The 21645-nt window shown below is 45.1% G+C and overlaps 2 protein-coding genes across 10 annotated transcripts in view; one reads left to right on the top strand and one right to left on the bottom strand.

The window, feature by feature from the left end:
• Positions 1–758, top strand: part of LOC118511320 (calcium-transporting ATPase sarcoplasmic/endoplasmic reticulum type) — a 30500-nt gene extending 29742 nt beyond the window's left edge. For all 5 annotated transcript variants that reach the window (XR_004906141.1, XR_004906138.1, XR_004906139.1 and 2 more), the window contains one exon: positions 349–758. Coding sequence is in view for 1 of the 5 variants with exons in the window: in XM_036054242.1 (XP_035910135.1) it covers positions 349–377 (29 nt within the window). In the remaining 4 variants the exon portion in view is untranslated. The remainder of the gene's footprint in view (positions 1–348) is intronic.
• Positions 759–2976: 2218 nt separating this feature from the next.
• LOC118511319 overlaps positions 2977–21645 on the bottom strand; it is a 263012-nt gene continuing 244343 nt past the window's right edge. For all 5 annotated transcript variants that reach the window (XM_036054232.1, XM_036054235.1, XM_036054234.1 and 2 more), the window contains 11 exons: positions 21499–21585; positions 11508–11631; positions 8504–9374; positions 7226–8121; positions 6986–7147; positions 6713–6916; positions 5617–5875; positions 5279–5551; positions 4873–5203; positions 4421–4804; positions 2977–4352 (listed from right to left, as the gene is read on the bottom strand). In XM_036054232.1, the coding sequence (XP_035910125.1) occupies positions 4060–4352; positions 4421–4804; positions 4873–5203; positions 5279–5551; positions 5617–5875; positions 6713–6916; positions 6986–7147; positions 7226–8121; positions 8504–9374; positions 11508–11631; positions 21499–21585 (3884 nt within the window). In that variant the 3' untranslated portion in view covers positions 2977–4059. The remainder of the gene's footprint in view (positions 4353–4420; positions 4805–4872; positions 5204–5278; positions 5552–5616; positions 5876–6712; positions 6917–6985; positions 7148–7225; positions 8122–8503; positions 9375–11507; positions 11632–21498; positions 21586–21645) is intronic.

Below are 21645 nucleotides of genomic sequence, written 5' to 3'. Positions count from 1 at the left end.
TATTTGCTTCAAAATTATTGCTTTTCATACGAAGTTTCAATATTCTTCTTTCGTTTCTTTTTCTTCTTCTATTATTTTCGAATAATTTATCTTACCAATGAGTTATCTATAATGTTTCGTTTTTCTTTTCTTCTTCTTTTTCTCTTCCCACCTTTTTTTATTTGATGAAATGATCGATTACTCCTTTCCTGTGTCATCACCCTCCTCGTTGTTGTTATTCACCGTTCTCCCTTCGTCACGACCACTTGTGCTCCTGTGATCCTGTTGTGCCACAAAATGAAACTTTGTAACCCTCTGTGTTCTGCGTGTACATCGCGTGAAAAAAAACATCTACATTCTCTCCAACAGCCAACGAAGTCATTAAGACCTGGGAGTAAGCATTAGGTTTGCAGTGAGCGAGCGAAAGTACGTGTTAAGAAACAAAATAGAACAAAATCAAAAGCAAAAAAAAGCATCAAAAACAGAAAGACGAGACAACAGATAGTAAGTGTGTAAGAAAAAAAAAGAAGGGAAAATTAAAATAAAAATAAAACAAAACAAAACAAAGAAGAGAAGACACAGGCTGTAAAATGTGCCGAGAACATGCAGTGAAGGAAACGACAAAGACGTAGTTCTGGAAGCTTTTGAAGAAAAAAAAACACTTCGCAAAAGAAAGGCAGAAACAATCAAGCATTAGCGAAGAAAACTCGTGGAAAACCAACACAACTACGCATCCAATGTGAAGAGAAATAAAATCGTGTGTGTGTGTGTCTTATGTATTTTCTGATCTCCGATTCTATTAACCCCCCTCCCCGGCCTTTAAAAGCTCAGCAACAACAAAATCGACAGCACAACCGTCCCCCCAGTGCATCGGTGTAGCAAAGGCGGCCGCTGTTTATCGTCCCTACTCGTTTGCTACTTTACCACCCTACAAACACCAGCAACTGTCGAGCGCGCCACACAAACAAACCTCGTCGACGTCCCGCCCCACATCCAGTGTGTGCCGTGTGTGAAGAAAAAATACAATGGAGGAACAATGTATACGTGTGCGTGTGTGTGTGTAATTGCAATGATTTTTCGTTATTAACATTAACCAACAAATCATAGCGCGCGCTCGTAAGGATGGGTGGAGTGATAGGACGAATTGGCCAGAAAAAAGGGGAGATCGAAAAAGGGAAGTGGTTTTGAGGAGAGACGAAGGTGGCAGAGAATGCGGGGAAAGGTAGCAACGAAAAATACAACCGCACCCCCCCCCCCTTCTCCCCCTCCCGTCTAAGATGCAGCAAGTGCGAGAGAATACGAGAGAGAAAGAACAGTGTTTTATTAAACGTTAATACATGCAAATAGTTAGCAAAACGTGCAATTGTTAAGTAAGACAAAAAACAAATAAAATCAAACCAAAAAACCAAAATGTGTGTGTGTGTTGTTTAATTTTATTTTTATATTAAAAACAACGCTCTGAGAAACATTTTTTTCCCGCACGGTACTGTATTGCGCCGTGAGTTATGCAATGCGCTTTACTTGGGTGATGTAGAGTTCGTCGCTTGCTGTTGCATTTAAGTCACCAAAGTGCGAAGGAGATAGAAACGTCGAATGCGCCTGGTCCAGGTCAGGTAACCTCCTTTGTGGATGCTCTCCTGTTATCATGCATCACAAAATTTGACACAACTCGCAGGCAAGATAACGAAATGAGAAAGAAATGAACAATTTTTTCCGTCACTAGCGACACGTCAAGCGAACCGAAGTAAGATTTTGTACGAATGAATTATTCTGATGAGCAATTTTTTGGACGTGATTTTTATAATTATTGAAACAATTTAAGCTAAATATATCAAGTCAAGTAGATTATTGTGGGTATGGTTTTTATCGTTCATTTGCTTTAATAAATCTCGTTCTCTAGTCGATCTTTCGCTTATTCTTGCATTATATTTGTTGTACTTTTTATAGCTCGATTGAGTTTTTAATACCATTTAACCTTAAAACGAAAAGTTTTTCTTGTAGATGTTCAGAATGGACAGTTTTGTTTTGAATGCAATTTAAGTACTTACCGAGTATGTTTGTGTCTGCTTAATTATCGATGCTATCAGTCAATTTATATTGATTTGTATTTAAATTCGTGACCAATCTTGAAATGGATGTTGTGAACAAAATTAAAACTTCTTTGTAGTGAATCCGTTCAATTATCTTCACCGTTAACAATGCGCAAAATAAAGTTAAAATTTGACTTTCTCTAACTTATTTCAGTTTTATCATTTTTCAGAGTCAACCATATGACCAATCCGGTTCCTTTGAGGATCATTCCTAAAGTAAGGCTGGCATAGATTTTTTTAAACCAGAATTTAACATTTGTTTGAGTAAATAAATCATATCTGAACGAACTAAGTGGCTCGGTACACGAAATAGAATATCATCCATAGTGGAGACGCCTGGTACATTATGATTTCGACGCGGTTATACGATAAGTGTGAGAAGCAGAGAAATATTACAAGGTAGCATAATGTTTCTACGATAACATTTTAAAACATTGAATTATTGCCGTTGTTTTATGATATTTTGATCGAAGAGGTTTTGATATTCAAGTAGAATACAGGCTTGAAAATAGGACCCTACAAATAATTGGCTCTGAGTCATTTTGATTTGAAAGCAAATATACACTGCAACACACTCATTAAATAATATTTACGTAATATCTCCTATATTACTTCATAATACGTTTGAAAAAGACGATAATTTTAAAACCTCGCACAAATACCAGGGCTGCACGTGCGTAGTCTGTGAAATATTTCAATTTGAAATATTAAATTTCATCACTTGTCTGTTACAAGCCAACCGTGAAATATTTCATCCAACCTATCATCCAGTGCTGCTCAACTATTTCACACGTATCCTCTAGGACAATCTGATCCGAAAAATGCAATTAAATGAAAAATAACAATTTTTGCTCAATTTCATTTATTCTTTCCACATTCTACACAAAGAAAATATACACCAAAAACGTGTAGGTAAATAAAATAATATATATTTCTTACGTTTATCGCTTGCGGAGGCACCTCCGTTTACAGGTTTCTCTCTGTCGCTGTCGGTTGGCCCTATATGAATTATAATTACTATCAGTATGCAGTAATAAGAATAGCTCCTAAACATAAAGCAACCGCACTATCGTATTTCATACACAGAAGACAAAAAAACAAACAAAGCACGAACGGAAGAAGAGAACAAACAAACAACATAGCACGTGTGAAATGGGGTGGTTTTACAAATAAAAAAAATGGAATTTAGAACGATTCTTGAACATTATAAACACATATTTTGCTCTCTCCCTTCTTGTCTAAAACTAATCTGATCTGTTAGCAAAAGTAATCCAAAAAGAGTTACATTTAGTTCATAGTTTGAATAGCGTTTTTTCTCTCTTTCTCACTTTAAAAGATTCTGTTCCTCTTAGCTAGAGCGCTCAATTCGATTATCAATTCGCTGCCGTTCACACGCTAAAGATACGATTTAACACGCTAGAGTACAATAAATTAAGTTCCTTCCAATTAGAGCTTTCTCTTATCGAATGTTTCTTCTTTTCTATTTTTCCTTCCTTCTTTTTTTTGTCAGGGTTGTTTGTTTGTATCCTTTTTCTTACTTCTTTTTTTATTTTATTTATTTATTCTTTCTTTCTTTTTAATTTAATAAACTTACGATTTTTTCATTTTACCTTTTACTGTTTTCTGTTTAGCGCTTTAGCTATTTATAAACTTTCCTTCAGTTTGTCAAATCCTTCCGACGCTTGCAACACATGCAGGCCGCTCTAAACACAGTTAGTTGTTATAAAATAGCGGTATAGATAAAAATAATACTAGCACGAGTTACTGTTAAAAATAATCGAATAATAACGCGCCTGCTCGGATAAGATTTGCTTATCCGATTTGATCTTACGGCAATAAAACACTCACAAACACACATGCATTCAGGACCGACGGAGAACCGTCGAGGAGGTTTGTACACGGGCGGATTTCGGGTGAGGCTCAGTTAGGCCACTTAAGAGCAGTGGTTGTAGTGGTAGTAGTAGTGGTGGTAGTAGTGCTAGTGGTCACTTTACAGATGTACGGTTATGGTATGGTCGGTCGTTTCGACCGAAGGTGACATGGCGTCCGGTTTGATGTCCTCCGATTTGTTCGGATCGTCCGACGACAGTACCGAGGAGGGCAGCGAAACGGGACCAGAGCTGAGGGTAGACGATGCCAGACTGTGAGTCTTCTTCAGGTTGGTATGCTTTGGTAGATGGTGATTGTTGTTGTGGTGGTGGTGATGATGGTGCGAATGTGGCCAGTGCGGATTGTCCAGTACCTCGTCCGGGCTGAGCGAAATATCAGCTATGATGCCACTCTCTGCGAAACACAAGACGGTGTTAGTCGATTGGCGATCTCCGAACTCTCAAGAAGCGGGAGGTACTTACCCATAGAACATTGGCTCACGAGAGTCGTTGATCGCTGATGCTTCTTGTAGCCCGTCTTGAGCGGTGCCGGAGCATTCGGGTCGGTGATGCTGAGCGTTAGCCGCTTGCACGTGGTGATGCTAGTGGTCGTAGTACTGCTCGCACTGCTGCTACTACTACTGCTGCTGCCACTATTACTAGCGGCAGAGGACGATCCAGACGAGCTGTTGCTGTTGCCACTCACGCTAACCGTCGTTGCCTCACATCCGCTGGTCGTCGAACTCGTCCCGGTACTAACGGACGAACTACCCGACGAAGAAGAGCTGACGGAAATGATCGACTGTGGCCGCTTGTTTGACTTCGATTCGGGCAAAGTGCCCATGAAGGAGTTCCGTAGTTTGGGAGCTAAAACAATCAACACGAGCATCGTTAGATTACGATCAAGATTTGAAGAATCTTAAAGGCCAAGGTACCTTTGCCTAGCTGCGATATACTGATGGACCGATCGTTGATTTGATCCTGACTCGGACGAATGTCCAGGCACGGCTTGCTGCCGATACCCATCGAGGACATCTCGGCCAGTCGGATCTCCCGGTTACGCTTCGCCTGCTTCCACAGTAGCTTCGAGATCTCCTCCGTCCAAGCATTCTTCACGTCCTCGCTCATCGTCTGCAGGGTCCAGGTATCGCCGGGCTTACGCTTCCGGAACCAGATCTCGAACCGGTACGGCGAATCTCCGACGTGCGCCGTAAGCCCAATGTCGGACGTTTTGATACTGTTCTTGTAGATGTAGATATCCAAATTCTAGATGGTGAGAAGAGAAAATAAAAGCATTAATGAGGAATTCTTCCTATATTTGCAGGCTATCATCGCGCGTACCTTCCGATCCGGAAATCTTCTCGCCTTGCTGAACAGCACCAACTCCTCGAACAGGAACACCTGCCGCAGTGATTTCTTGCCCGCCTTACCTTCCCACACGAGAAATTCATTCTGGCGCAGTAGACGTCCCTGTTCCTTCACATTCACGTCACAATCCCGCAAGCTGTCCATCGCCAGTAGATCGTTACCGTGGCGCAACTGAAATCGTACCATCTCTTCCGCCTTCTGTAGCATCTCCAAGTCTTCCAGAATCTCCGGATTACTGTTCGTGTGCTGTGGGCGAAAGTTAACGTTCGTTAGGCGAGAACTCTTGTCTAGGATTTCGCGTGATAACATACCTGCACTTCTGCGCACGCCTTCATTAGCTGCTGCAGTAACAGTGCGTACTTGCCCATCCGTTGCACCGGTTTCAGCAGGTACGAGGCCAGATCCATCTTGTCGTTTAGCTCGATCTGTTTCGCCTTAAAGAACTGCGTACCGTTTTCGCTCATCAGCGAATCACTTTTCGGCTTGTTCTTATTGTACAGGGCGTACAGATAGAACTTGGACTCGTGCCGAAGGAACGCGGTCCCTACCTTCAGCGGGTGATGCTCGCAGCTGTGGGGAAAAGGGTAAAATGTCGACATGAGGATCAATGTTGGCAAAACCAAAAACCCTTCTCCAGTCCAGGCCTGGTTTAGTCTGTGCGTGGTTCTGTTGGTCGCCATGCTGACCGATAGTCTTTCAACGGTTCAGTTGTGTAATGTCGTCCGCTCTAGCGTTCGGGGAAGGGTCGGCCACTCCGCATGACCTACCGAACTTGGCGCATTGTCAACATTTAACTCTTTCACCTAGAGGACGCATCGCTATATGGCTGAAATGGGGAACTTCTTTTTGCGGTGAGAATTGTCCTTAACTGCTAGGCTGAAGTTTATGTACAGTGAGTCTAGGTTTGATTGATATTTACAGCGCAAGGTTAATGCTTAGTCGGAAAGAAGAGATCGGATGAGAAATCCGCAGTCGTTACTATCAAGATTTTGGGAAGAGTCTACCTATCTACGTTGTTATTCTAAGAGAAAAGGATAATAGGATGAGTCATCTGAAGGACAGATCCCCATTCTCCGATGGATTTTAGATAGATCCAGAAGGAGATTGTTAGCAAGTTAAGAAAAGATAGAGTGACATAGGAGAAACAGGACAATAAGTCTGTACATTCTGAGGGAGGACATTATACGATCTTCATCTACTCTCTCCCATACAAGTTCTACAGGCCCTTGTCAATTCCATGCAAATCATACACTTGGCAAACAAAATTCAATTTCCATTCTGTGTTCTTCAGTCACGTAGTCTCTCACACTTGTCACTTGTATTCTTGTCTTGGGTGGTGTTACCTACGGAGAAAGCGCACAGACATTTAGCCTTAAGCAAGCAAACCCCCAAACAAAACCCCATTACCTTTCCAGCTCGCTAAGAAAATGCTGCCGATGAAACTCGCTGATACGCTCGATGTTGCCGAAGATGACGTTCCGTTGGCCGCGCAATGCCTGCGGTATGTCCTCGCGCAACAGCTCCTGCGTGTAGTTCTCGATCACGTACTGGAGCGAGCGGACGTAGTCGCGTTCTGTGCCAATCATTTCGCGCATGATCAATAGAAGCGTCCTGAAGCGAAAGCAAGAAAGGTTTAGTAGTTAGAGAATCAGGATCGTTCTATTGTCAAGCGTGACTTACTTTTGCGTCTTCTGGTCAAACGGATTGTTCTCCTCGTAGTCTAGCTGCAGGTTCGAGGCGTGACAGTAGAGATGCGCATTCGCCTGCAGCGGCATTTGCAGATCCAGCGGTGGCTTTGAGATGCCCTCAAAGCAATCCTCGTCCAGATCGTCACTGTTGTTGCTGTTGGGGTAAGAAGAGAATAGTGAAGGTGTGTTACATAGAGGTGACTTCCTCTCCAAAAAAAAAGCCTACTCTTACCACACATTCTTAGGATCGTCGAAACTTTGACACGAGCAGGTCCGTTCCAGCTTAGTGTTTCCTTCGCACCGATCACATCCACCCAGCCCCGAGTCGGCCATCTTCGACAACTCCTCGTCCTCTTCCTCGTGCCGATGGTGGTGATGATGGTGGTGATGGTGATGGTGCTGACCTCGCCGGTGTCTCTCTATCGTCGTTCCCTGGCCCTCCTGACTGTGGTGATGATCGTGAGGCGCATCGGTCTGCTCGGTAAGCGTTGGCAGTGACTGCGATGGTGGTGGTGGCGGTGGTAATGGTTGACCAAACTTGCCCTTTTCCGGCGTGCTGGTAGCGGTGATCGTATCATCCGACATGCTTATATCTAAACTTATATTATCACTGGTACTGTTGTTGTTCTGATGGTTGAGGAAGTTCTGGCTATGGACACTGTTGGTGGACTGTTCCTGCGCCGACCCATCCCCATTGGAGGTGTCGTGCAAGTCCACGTGCACGGTCGGCACCAAGCGTCGGCACCGTTCGACCAACCGTGCCGGAGCTTCAATCTTTTCCGCCAACTTTAACATCTCCGTCCGGATGTCATCGTCCAGCTTGAGCTGTTGCATACCGAGCAGGGAGTGCAGCCGGGCCGCACCCTCTATACGCTCGCGCACTCGCTCCAACCGTTCCTGGAACTCGTCCACACAGTCCTTCAGCAGTTTGAGGTTGTCACGCATAATTTCGAGCTCGCCGGACGCATCGCACAGATCGCGGCCCTTGCTCACGTGCTTGCGGGCGATGTAGTAGAACTGCTCGAACTGGGTCTCACAGTCCTTGGCCGTGTCGGGGCATTCGAGGGTACTCGGGTCGCTGTAGGTGCGGAGCGATTGTTCACCTTCGTTGCGCATCCAGCAGATAACCTGTGGGAAGAGGATGGACCAGAAAAAAAACATATTTATCATCACATCAGATCAGTTACAGGACCGGTTCGAACAGGAGTTCGAGAAATCGAGAGTGTCTGTTTCCGGTCGGTGGACAGTTTCATCATCAGCGCCGGTGTGAGATAATTTATACGACTCGGGAGCGTTACAGTTAGTGAAGCTAATGTATTATTTATGACGCTCCGGTGGAACGACAAGTATCCGGTCGGGGCACTCGGAAGGGGAGAAAGTCACCGGTTTGGGGTGTGGTTTTTTAGAGGTCATTCCACAGACTCCACCAACCAATGCGGATGGAAAGATCTCCGTAGCAAGCTCGTGTTTCCGGAGCTCGGTTTCTTGAGGACCGAGTTCTTCAACCTACCTCATTGATCTCATCGTCCAGGGCACGCTGGCGTGTCATCTCCCGCAGTCGCTCGCGCCGCTGTTCGGTCAGCTGCTCCAGCTTGCGTGCGGCCCGATCCACCTCCCCGTAGATGGCAATCACCTCCGCCAGCCGCCCGTTAACAATGTCCTGGTCGAGGTCGGTGCCGTGGTGGCCGGTAATACTACTAGCTCCGCTGCTAACGCTACGCAACAGGTTGTTACTATCTACACTAAAGGCTCTAACTAAATTTTTGGTTTGTTTAAGCGTTTGTCTGTTGTTGATAACGGTCAGCTTGTCCTGCAACCGCTGGATCGTGTTCGGTCCCTTGCGGCGCAAGCTCTGCAGCTCCGAGTCCATCAACGCACGACTAAGCGCACGGTGCTGCGAATGTAGCTGCCGGCGGGTTGTTGCCGTACCGGACGGTTGCTGTTGATTTGCCGCCGAACCTTGCTGAAGGGCGGCCGTTTGTGTTTCGGCACCACGAAGATCACCCAGCACGGCCACCAACCGTCGGCCCGTCTCGACGCACTGCTGCTGTAACGATTCTAGCAGCTGGAAGAAGTCGACCCACTCGCGCTGATTGTGCACGTAAAACCCGCAGCACTGGATCGGCAGATTGTCCGTGCTGATGAAGTTTTTGATCGTTTCGTTGTTAAGGTAGCGGACGCGCACACTCCCGGGGCGTAGGTACTCTCTCGGCGGTTTCGAATGTCCGTTCTGCTGCTCCGCTGGATCGTACGCACCGGACACGTAGATGGCGGACAGCTTTAGGTGACCGTCGAGCAGTTGCAGTGTGCTCTCGATCGTGTCGAGAAAGGCAAGCTGTGCACTTTCGTTCACCAGCAGATGCAACGTGTAATGGGCGGGTCTGTTTGGAGGAGAGAGAGAGAGAGAGAGAGAGAGAGAGAAAATCTTTAGTGCGAGGTTCTCGGCTTCCAGGAATTCTTTGCATCATATTCTAACCCGGTCGCAAGTGGAGCGAAGAAAAATGTCCATAATTACCACGTACGACTGTGATAAATGATCGGACATCGGTCGGTCGGTTTCAATTATGCGTTTTACGGCTTGCTTTTGAAATCGTGATGCTGCTTTCGAATTTTTTGGATTGTAATAATTTGTTGTGCTTTTTTTGTTGAGGCTCGCAAATTGGAGCAATGTTCCTGGCGGGGAGTAACAGAACAGTAGCTTACGGGCATGTTCTGTGCTTTCCTTGGAATTTTGGACCGTGGAATGTGTAATAAATGGTAATTTTATCCAGAACTTTAAAATTATTGCCAAACGAATTCAATGTGTTTGCTACATGGAATCGAATGGGTGTTCCATTCCAGTTTAAAGTGCTTCAAGATGGTAATTAATTCTTTGTGCTTGGGAAAGAATATTTTAATAATGAATTGGTCGGCTAGTCGCGATAGAAGCTTGTCCATTTTCCAGTAGCTTCCAAAAGCAGATGGATAAGATCACCACTTGGAGCAATCATCATGGCGGGTGTATCGCTTCTAACTGTCACCTAGTTTACTCATTGTTAAAGCGAAAATCAGTCTTCAGATCAGAATTTAACAAAAACTCTCTATTTGACTATTTTTTATCGTGATCTTATTGATGGTGATTTGCCGTACTATATTGTGGGAGCTTCTCCGTAATATGATTTTTTTTTAAAGAATTTCTTCCACGGAGAGGATATTCTTTATCTTATCTTGATTGCAAAAGTGACGCCAGTCATCATACGACAGGACCAGGTTCATAACAGGGGCCCAGGTTGGTCCCCCGTAGTGAGAGCTGACTATCCAACTACGTGATATTAATATGTCAAATAAGCCAGAAATTGTTCAGCGGTCCGGTGGAAGAGTGACTGACCATCCAACCACTACTACGTGGTATCATTAAGTCTATTAATCCAGAAATGGCAGGCCAGAACTAGGTAGTCGTTAAGCCAAGGAGAAGGAGAAGGCTATACGCCTAACTAGAGGAGATTTGAAGTAGAACCTTTACGAATAATCTTGTCAAGTCTCTAAAAATGATCTATCGAAAAGTCAGCTCCTGGCCACAAACGATTCCAAGAACACTTGCAAAAAGAAGTAATCTATGACAAGCTATAGTTTTTGGCTCTTCGTTTCTGGCCAATCATGACTTAGACTTCACATCGCTGGAGTCAAAGATCCAAGCAGAATTTATATCAGTGCTGTTGGTTCACATGACTTCAAAATTTCGGAGGGTTGCTTCAAAAAATTCAATTCCATCAACGTTGTTGGATAGTGATCGCGATTCTTTACATCTCAAATTATGCAATAATTATTTTTACGGTACTTAGTCGACTGCTTTGGTAGCCGGCAAGTTCTTGTGAGGTGACTGGAGATAAAAAGGAAACCTTGAATAGCATAATTCCATGTGTTCTAACATTTTGAAAAGACGCCCCAATCCTCCATGAAGTCACACTTGGCTAGAGAACAAACCTGAAGGCATCGAGCTGCATCTTTTCAATATTTTGACAAAAGCTTTCTCATATAGGTTGCAATCAACTAGAATATGTAATCAGATTCAGTAGATCACGAAACAAAACGTTCACCGTGTCATTATGCTACACCTTCAAACAACCGTGACATTTGTAGCTTAACACGGACATAATTTATGTCCCATCGCGTCTCATACCATACCAGTGCGTAACGGTATGCAACGATTGTAACTGGCTGTTCCTAGAAGAAAACAGCCTTCTACTACACCAGCCACAGCATGATTTACGGTATCGGTGAAATCAATTTTAAGTTCACCGAACAGAACGCGAAGGAAGATGCCGCATCGTATGCACCCAGGGGATTGCACCATGTGCAGAAAAGCATCAAGATGCATTCGTCGTTCGTCGGCAGGTTTTGAGCTCGTAAATCTTACACTTTGATAGGGACAGAAATTAGTATGGCAAGCTTGCCGAAGAGTTCGTCTTCAGGTAGACTTCCAGCCCTGAAGGGTTTTTTATTGCTGGATATTGCTCCAGCAGGACGAGGCTTACCTTTGGATCGGTAGGGTGTTGTAGTACAGTAGCACGGTTGCAATTTCGTAACAGTTCAGGCCCGATGCGAGCGTTTTCTCCGCCTCGATGTAGATGATCGGCGAGCCGGAGCGATCGTGCGTTCCTGTGGGATGAGAAGCGTACAAGAGGATTAGCTGGATGTAATATGAGGCGTAAAGAAAGCGGGGAGAAATCCTCATCGATCAACAACCCCGAGTAAGACATGTTCTATTTCCCGTGGCAGACCCGTGCATCAAACATTAACCCGACTAATCACTTCCGAATTCGCACCTGATTGGTCGACACGAGCGAAAGAAGCGAAAAGGGAAACTAATTCATCCAACGGTTATACTATGTGTTGTAGCGAAGGTGGTGGCCTTCTGGTTCACTTCTTAGGTTGTGACCACGCGGGAGGAAGCCTGGTCGTTCCTGGCATAGTACTTAATCAACCCAGGGAAATCATTCCACGGCGCTGAGAAGCAGCAGACCCCAGCGATGGAATGTAAAGCAAATAAATCAATAGAAATCGCCTATCGCGTTCGTTCGGTTTGGATGGCGGAAGGTGGCGCATTCGGTTGCCCGATTTTCCGGAAGGAAGGAACAACCGTGCAAAGGGCGAGACCACGTGAAACTTTATTTACGGCAAGTTGCGCCAGACCGCAGACAGTCCCTGCACACGGTATAACAGTTTTCGCGTGAAAGTGATTTATATTTCATTTTATCGTGGTAGAAGTGTTGCAGCAAAAATAAATAACCACTTCGATTCCTCCGTCGAGGTGCGGGTGACCAGGAATGTGTCTGTCCGGTTAGTTTCCGGCGTGTGTGGTTTTTGTGTTGTCTGACATTTGTGGATTCTTCCCCGTAGCTTAAGGTGGCAGTTAGTAAGTCGTTTCGCTTTAAAGTAGACCCCCGAAAACCCCCTTAAAACGAGCATCATTTACTTGCTTTTTTTCCTGGGGCGAGGATAAAACACCGCCCCAGAGGTCAGCGAACGATGAGCCCATTGCGTACGCCAGCCACCGATAGCATCTCTTCACCGTCGAAAGTGAGAGTTCGCTGCGTAAATCTTGGACTGTCTTCTTCGCAAAACGCAAGTGCAGCCTCCCCTTTCATTTTCGGCGCAGGATTGGTCCGAAAAGAATGACCGGCCAGGGCCAGGTCCGGGGACACGGGAACACACGGTGTTGTTATCTAGATTTTGGTGCCCTTCCGAAGAAGATGTGTGAAGAAGGGTTTTCTGGAAATTGCGGGAGGGAAGCTACAGGGTGTACACGTACTTCACGGTGCGCCAGTCCTTTCGGTCGAGTGCAATCGGAAACTTTCGATCTTGTTGCGGTTCGATTCTTTTGGGAGAGTGTTGGAGAGGCGAGATGATGCATGAAGTTGCACGTGAGTTCGTGAACTGTGTGTGTGTGTGTGTGTTTCGGGTGATTTGTTGCCAGTGGAATGTGCCATTCAACACCCGGCTTGATGAATGTGGAAGATGATAATAGTGCGGCCGCATTAGTGTTGGAAGGAAGGTAAGTATCCGTAGTTGCTGGTTATTAACATTCCTGTGTTACGGACTGGAGTGCATAGCACCTTGGCTTACTGGATAAGGAAAACTGCAGGAAACAAGCTATCTTACACATTAGAGCTGAACCAGTACTCCAATTTATCCTGAGCAATGTTATTTTCTAAGAGAAATCCATGGGAGAGCTCTAGTGTTTTAGTATTTCATACCAATTATTCTCGTCCAGTGTTGATAACCTTTTTTATATACCACGGTACTTGTCTTGATTGTGCAGGACCGGGGTTCAAATCCCAAATCGTAATCAGGTCAGACTATCCATCTACTTGGTATGAATAAGTAAGCTACGTGGTTTTAGCAAGGCAGAAACGGCAGGCGTGACCTAAGAGGAATTTTAGCGAAGAAAGAAGATTTCCTGGCTAGAGAACTCGGAGGACTGTGTTGTCAGCCTTAAATTGACAACTCCTATTTGTAAAATTTCAATCAGATCTCAGTCAATCAGTCAATCAGAGCTCAGAACAGAATATAGGGGCAGCCCGGTGGCCGAAGCGAAAGCGATCTTCACGCGGCAGGGCAGGGCTGGGGTTCAAATCCAATCCAGACCGCATCCCCGTACGCAGAGCTGAGTCACAGAAAGCCAGAAATGGCAGGCCGAGACATTTAGATGTTGTAGCGTCAAGAAAAAAAAAAACAGTTCAAAAACAGTGTCAAAGTTAACCCTAGGATACGGATTAAATATGCATAGCAGAGGAAGTAAAAGCGTTTATACAATCGATTTAGAATGTCTAGGTCCAGGTTCTTGTCAGCTACCCGTTCAGCACGAGGCGTAAAGGATCACAGCGAGCTCGTTGGCTGGACAAGGTGGGATCGAACCTGTCGGAGATCGGATGCAAGAGGAAGTAGAGGACCGAGTTTCCAGGAAAGCGATTTGCGACCTGGCTTTGTCTCAACCCTGACCAGCCCAATAAGTCCCATACTCGCATGTATAAGAAGAAGAGCATGTCAAGCAAGTTCAGGTTCATCAATAAACCAGAAATATTGGGGCTAGTTCTTCCTAAAAACTGACACTTTTTTTCACTTCCATGAACTGTCGATTTCAGTCCAGATTACTTCAAGTATCCGAATTAGGAATGACTATTCAGGAATGAAAGTAAAGTCAAAGGAAACTAGGAACGGCGGGCCAAATGCTCTCTAGGCTCTCTGATTATGATTAAAACTCTCTAAACAAATCTTACAGAGACTTCTGTTTCTCCGAAGACGAGCGGCTAGCTACATTTATATTAGCCAATTTATGCTTAAATCTTTCGTAAAATGTAACAAAGTTTAATTTGATTGATTCTAACCAAAAGAACACTTAGTAATCTTTGTTGACTGAAGGTTACTTTTATTTTCTATCATGGGCGACAATTTAAGAGTAATGAGCTATATTGCACCCATTTCATAACGCAGAAAAGCCTCCGCCATCGATCGATCCGAAAAGTGAAGCCCCATTCATCACCACATCTCGTACCTTTGGCTGGCAGCCACGAACAAAACGCTACGTTTGAGGCTCATTAAAGCTGGCAGCTGACGCAGCGACACCGATAGAGGAAGGCGAGAAGAAAAGGCTTCTCCGCCACCATCGCTTGATTGACACTTTCATTTTTCAATAGTGCCCTCGGGTGGTCAACACTTTTCCTAGCCAACCAGGAAACCTTAGGGTGGAAGAGAAGCGTAGAAAAAAGGTATCATAAAATTTCGAGCCTAACCGCCCAAGCTGAGGATGAGGCCCGGTGGGACAAATTTGAGAATTCTACCACCATCACCACCCGACGCTCTGGGAAGGAGAAAGTCCCGAGATGTAATGATGTCGAAAGTGACGACAATTCTACCCGAGGCCATGTGTGGATGTGTATGGAAGCGGACGAAAGGCTGACGGGATGAATCAATCGCAGCCGTTTTGTGAGCGCTCGATGACAGCATCGAACCAGACACAAAGTCTCCTACCGGGAGACTCCCACCAGAATGTTTGCCCACCGGTGGACACCGGTAACACGGCTAATTGTGCGCATTTGCGCGACTCCATTAGTTAATCGTGGTGGGTACGCCGACCGGGACAAAGCACGCCCGTAAGGTCCTTTTGCGCCGAAGTCAAAGCTCAGCGCCCTTCTGCCCACAGCCAACGATGGTAATAAATTTTCGTTAACGAGCAGAAAATCACGGCACCGCGTACGACGGATGAAGACATCGTTAAATAAGTGCATCGTTCGTGTGCATCTTACCTGTCGCGTACGTACGCTGCAGTTGAGCGGTGGTGACGGCAAGCAACCACACAAAAAGAGAGAAGAGTTATGGCAACGCCACGAATTGCATGTTAAAATGAATGTAAATGCGTAAAGGCCCGGTGAACTCTGCGCGAGCCCTCGGCAGCCCTCGACGTCTGGAGGTGCAAAAAGTGCACCCGTGCGGACGCCTCCGCGATGGTTCATTCGCTCGCTTAATCGCTCGGATTACATTAATACATAAATAAAGGCTGCAGCATGCAGGCCTCGGTGATGAGCAGTGTCGCAGAGTTTCCCTTTCGCTTGTTGACGGGGTTGAACTGCGGGGTACACCAGATTGTCGTCCGGCTGCTGCTACTGGCTGCTGAGCCCAGAGCGATGAGCGATGCACTTAACGAGATGCATTTGTCTTAAGGGAACAACTTCAGAGGGCGAGCGATAAGCGTTCTCTCAACCTACTGGCTGGCGTTTTTCCGGCTCGGAATTATGGCTTTGTTGTGGGGCATATCAATTTCGATAAAACGCCAACCGAATGAATGGCCACGAATTCCTTTCTTGATCGACGCAAAACGGTCCGAAAATGGCGTTTCGTTTACAACCCCGTTAGGCAGAAGAAAGCATACATGATGCGATGATTGAATGTGTGTGCACACACACACACACACACACACACACACTCGGTCTTGCTGTTTCTTCCTCCAAAACTTCAGTCTTTAAATCATACTTATTGTGCAAACGCCACCACGAGAAAGCTACGAAACGATCTGTAACGAAAGCCGATTCGTTACACCAATTGTGAAGATCGAACAGAAAATCGGCCGCCCCTTCCAACGCAGTACGTAGCCACTCGTACGCCATAATGATCATGCATAATGTGACAAATTGCTTCGAATCAGCAAAACTACAAAAAGCCAACCACGAAAAGATCGTTTTCTGACCTTGGAGAAGCTGGTGCTCGTCGCCATGTGTTTATAAAACGCTTCAATTCCGTGATCGCGATTTTGCATAAACAAGCAAAAAAAAAAGAACAAGGATCACTGCGGAGAGTTGGAGCGTGAATTCCTCTCCAATATGATCGTTCCGCAAACAAACTGGGGCGAGGCACAGTTCCTTGAAGTCGCCTGACAGTTTGGCGAACGATGAATTTATGCGCTCACCCGAGAAGTTCCGTACGCGCCGGGAATGTACAATTCGCCACGGCCGGAAAACTAGGTCGGTTGCATAAATATGCAACTCTGAGGGGGTATTAAAATTCGATCACACCAGGCACAGCACATTCGTCACGTATTCGTCGGTGCAAACGAAAACACATGTCATGTTCTAGGGAGAAAATGGGAACGGCTTCGTAGTTGGGCCGCTGTTCTTGGGGTTGAAGTTTGCGAGAACAGGAACTGATGTTATGTGTTTTTTTCTTCTTGCAACCCTTGCACTTCGGACAACATGTGATCGTGCTCTCGGTGGTTGTAGGGTGCGTGGTTTTTGTTGCCCCGAGTGGTAAAAGCATGTTTAGTGTCAGTCAATCATATCAAACATCGTGTACGGCACGACCCGTTAGCCTAATGAGCCTTGTTTTTGGAGTTGGAGTTTGCAGTTTGGATTCTTTAATGTTTCGATCGAATCAAAATATTGTGAATTTGTTGCAGATGGACAGAAATCGCAAATAAAATACTCAAAAGTAATAGTAGTATACGTTAAAAGTAAAAACAAAAGTAAATAATCAGTAAGAGGATTTGACATACAAGATATATAACTAAAAGACAAAAGTAAATCGTAAGAATAAATTTATTATGCAATTACTGAACACAACTCAAACAGAAAACAAACCACTTATGAGCACTGACCAAACAGTAAAAAATATTGTTTATAAAAGATGCTGAATTCAATCAGACTATACTTGAAAAATTAAACCTGTAAATAATGCAATAACATTAACAGCCTCATTTACAAGTTAGCAGTTACCGGTGGCCGGTGGCCGAGGCGATAGTGGCTCGATTTTTTAACACAGCAGAAAAGGGGTTCAAATCCAATCCAGACCGCCTCCTTGTACGAATGACCAGGACTGACTATCTACGGGTAAAATGAAATCACAAAAAGCCAGTAAACACAGGCCGGAACCTCTCGAGATTGTAGTGCAGTATTGAAGGAAGCAGTTTCAAACTCCGTTGATTAAGTTAACTGTTTTGTTCGTCATTGTACATACATTTTGGGGCTTTTTTAGATCCGGAAAAAATGTAATTTATTACAACTTTGTTATAACTTCTTCCTTGGCACTACAACCTCGAAAGGTCTCGAACTGCCATTTCTGGCTTTTCTTGATTACTTGATTACTGATTTACTTGATTTAACCCGTAGATAGTCAGTCCGGGTCATTCGTACAAGAAGGCAGTCTGGATGGGATTTGAACCCCGGTCCTGCTGTGTGCTGTGAGACTGGCGCTGCTGTCGCCTCGGCCACCGGACCGTTTCACTTTGTTATAACATCAAACTTTAAATAATTGCAATTTGAATTAATTTAAACTGATTTTTATCTAGATTTTTACTGAAAGTTATATTATTTTAAAAAATCAGCGTGAAGCCATCATACTCTTAAATAATTAAATGAAAGCTTAAAAAGAGAATAAAAATAATTATTTGTCAGAAGTTGGTTTAAAAAATTCATCAAGCAAGTTAAAAAGCTCTGTGACCCAAACAAAAACATTGAAGCAGAAATGCTCAGGAAAAGACTCATAAGGAGTATATTAAGTACAGTAAAACACAACTTAAAAGCTCAAATTGATCTGGAAAAATTCAAACCAATCAGAATGATGTAAACACAGTGTTCAGCCAATTTGAATAGCTATCGTAAACATCCCTTTCAAAATCTACACACACGCTACACCGACTGTACACGTCTGTTGCCCTTTTAAAAGATCGCTTCAAAGGATCAATAACATTTACAGTAAAACCAAAAAACACCAAACACTAATATCGTCAATCTGTTTGATCGGCTACAATTCATCAACCACCAGGCAACACCAAATTGGATGCATTAATTCTGTGTTTCCTTTGCCCCCCTCCGACTGCAACAATGATTCATGCAACGGCCTTCAAAAGCCACCGGATTATAAGCGGGACGAAAAGCGAACCAACCTTCCGTACGATCCCTGTGTGTTCGATTGTGCAACATGCAGCAGCACACGCGTGGCAACGCTATTATGATGGATGGAAAATGTATAAATATGATCATTGGATCTGATGGCATCCATGGCGATTAGTATAATGCCACAAAAAGGCAACCGCATCGCCATCGAGGGGTAGCAGCAGCAGCAGCAGCAGGCAAACACACATACACTCCAGACCCTCAATAGCCGTACACAGTATCTAATCCCGCTGTCGGTCGGGCCTCGGAAGCTGGCTCATACGTGCTCAACACTGGAAGCTAGGTACAAGCTCGCTAGAAACAACCGACCGCACGCGGGAAAAGAAGGCTTTTGCGCTCCTCACGGATGAAAGCCAGACCCAACTGCTGGCTCGCGGGGAAACAGGGACCAACAATAAGCAATAAGCGGTGCAGCATAAATATTAGTCATTTGTTTCCGCCACAGCATGCGCGGAAAGCGCCACGCCGAAACGCGTGAAGAGCGAGGGAGGGGAAAGCAAGCGGGAAGCAGGGATCATGCAGTGCAACATGTGAGTGAGTGTGTACGGGTTATGCTCGTCGGTTGATGTTGGATCTAAGCGAAGATATTCGCCCGTCTTGGCTCTGCGGCACAAGGAATTATGTGGCTCCATTCACGGAACGAATGGAGCTGCTTGAAGCGTTTTTTTTTTCCCTGGAGGGTGGTAGGGATTGAGAGGGACCCGGGCATACGGGACGCGACGTTTTATGTTCATGTTGCATGTCCGCTGCGGGTCTGCATGTTACCAATTTCCCAAACCCACCCACCAGCCCCACCCGTCAGCGATATAGATTTTAGGAGTTGTTGTCATTTGTTTCTACCAGTTATTGAACACGGAAAACCGGCTTTTGTTGTGCTTGGGCGAGTTTTGACCAAAAAGGGCACCGTCTTACCGTAGCCCATTTTCTGTTCGGTGCCAGCGAGTTGAAAGTGTTGGGGATGGGTTCGGTTGCGGTTATGATGCGCTGTGCGATGATTGATGTTCGGAGATCGCTATCGATCGCGGTACATGTGTTCGATCTAATCGGCTCATGCATCGCACAGCCAAGCGCCTCCCTGCTTATGGGGAATACCGATAGTGTACCGATAGCCAAAAGTGTGTTCAGGGGGGCCGTCAAAGGAATGTTGGGGTGGTGGTGTGAAACTTTCTTGCGCGGGCTGGGTCTTCTCTCGCTAGGGGGGAGAAAGTAATTAGCAGAGGCTTCAGGGGAACAACGGTGGTGATTTATGTCTCCAACGAGACATTGTGCAGCTCAATGCAGTTGATTATGTGGTATTCTAGTTTGTGTTCAAGAATTTGAAATTGTTTCATTTTATAATAAAGTGATTTAAAATCACTACATGGTATGATTGGTAGATTTAAATGTCTCTCATAAATTTATAGCAAAGCGGTACAGTTCAAAATATTATTATACCTTTCGAGGCTTTAACTTAGACAGCTCTTGTGCTTACTGGAACCTTTCCTTTCTGCCATACTCCATTAATTTATGTAGAATTGTTTTAAAAATTTAGCAATTGTATGAAACGTAATATTAAAGCTTAAAGGAGATAAAAAGCTAGGAGCTTATAGAAGATAGCTTGAGCGAGAGAGATGCGGTCTGGATGGGATTTGATACCCGGCCCTGCCCCACGTGAGCCTAAATTCGCTATCGCACTGGCTACTAGACTGTCTCACCAAACATATTATAATTTGAAACAGTCTGGTCGTATGGCTAAATTCTATCAAACTAATTAACTTTAAAAATATAAAGTTAAATGAAGGAACAGTTCAATCAAATTAAATTTACTGGTATCGTAAGTATGAAGAAGAATAATGAAAAAAAGTTCAAAAAGTTAATCGCAAGATAAATGGAAACGTCTGTTCACTAGATCTTCTACAGTTTCCAGATTTCCAGTAAAAAAAAAATAAATAAAATCCTCTTACTTTCCTTACCCCAAAACTAGTCAACCTATTCTCACCTCATGCCATGCAAGTGCTCCGATCGTATTCAATCTCCATCACTAGCCACAAAAGCTTACCGAAAAATGAACTCCCAAAGCGTAGCGAACCAAGAAAAATGAACTCAAACAAGCCAGCTCTGAAAACGTTACCCACCCACCGACCATCCCCGAAATCGATCCGTACTGTGGTGTGGATCCCCCCCTGGAAGGTTTTGAAATATTAGTCCCAAGGTTAGGATATGTCAAACCACTAATTTATATCGACAGCCAGCGGTGTGGCGTTTTACCGACTTTCCCTTTTTTCCCGGCCAGGATCGCTTCGTGCAAACGCTCGACAAATGCGCCACAAACGCATTGACGTGTGTATTGTGTCAGGGTGTCCGGGAGTCATCGGCCTCATATTTCACCGGGGATCAGTCGCCTAATCCCGAGGATCCCAGAATGACGATCATATCGACGGAGGTAAAGGATGCGGCGTAAGGCCTCCGGACGGAAGCGCAAAAGGCCAACAACGGTCGACCCTTATCGTGGATGACAATCTGGTGGCTAGCTGGTTGTTGATTGACCGTACGTCGATTCGCGTCGGGTCGTCGGCGGAAGTCGTGCGGTTGTACCGTTTCGCGAATCGACAAACCCCCATCCACCAAGGCGTCTCGAACGTTTCTGTCCTCGCACAGACGGACAGCACACGCACGATCCTTTTCGGTTGCTGATTTTCACCCCGACAACCCGGACCAAACGATCGATCGGTGAAGACAGACCCCAACATCGGTCATCCATCTGATCTGATGTGGCGGGTGGCTGGAAACCGCAATCGCGCAATTTGGTCAAACGTGTACGGTTCGTCAAGCGATCTTCTACACGTTTCCTTGCCGCAATTGCCTGATGCGGCTTCACACACATAACGCCCCAAACGAAACGGAAAGGAAAAGTGTTTTTCATTCCTTTCGCTTGAACAACGGGTACAGTTTGAAGCGGCGGCCCCTTGAAGGCCGCTCCATGTCTTCTGCTGGACGTCGTGTAATGTGCGGGATCGTGTGACAATCGATGTGGGAAATCATCGTCAAGCAGCTTGGATAGTTGAGCGAGTGTATGTGTGCGGTTTTGGGCCATGTCACGTACCTGGTATTGAAATTCCTGATGTCAAAAGTTTCTCCGGTAGCTCGCGGATCGATCGCGGGGCAACGATCTCGTGCGGTAGATGAGGTGCTGAAATGAAGTGAGCAGAACGAGAAAGGGATGCATTTAGCTTGGTGCTGATGGAAGTGA

This window comes from Anopheles stephensi, chromosome 3, assembly GCF_013141755.1.
Source record: "Anopheles stephensi strain Indian chromosome 3, UCI_ANSTEP_V1.0, whole genome shotgun sequence".
Classification (NCBI taxonomy): Eukaryota; Metazoa; Arthropoda; class Insecta; order Diptera; family Culicidae; genus Anopheles; species Anopheles stephensi.
The sequence above is the reverse complement of the archived record's forward strand: the minus strand, read 5'-3'. Positions and strand labels throughout refer to the sequence as shown.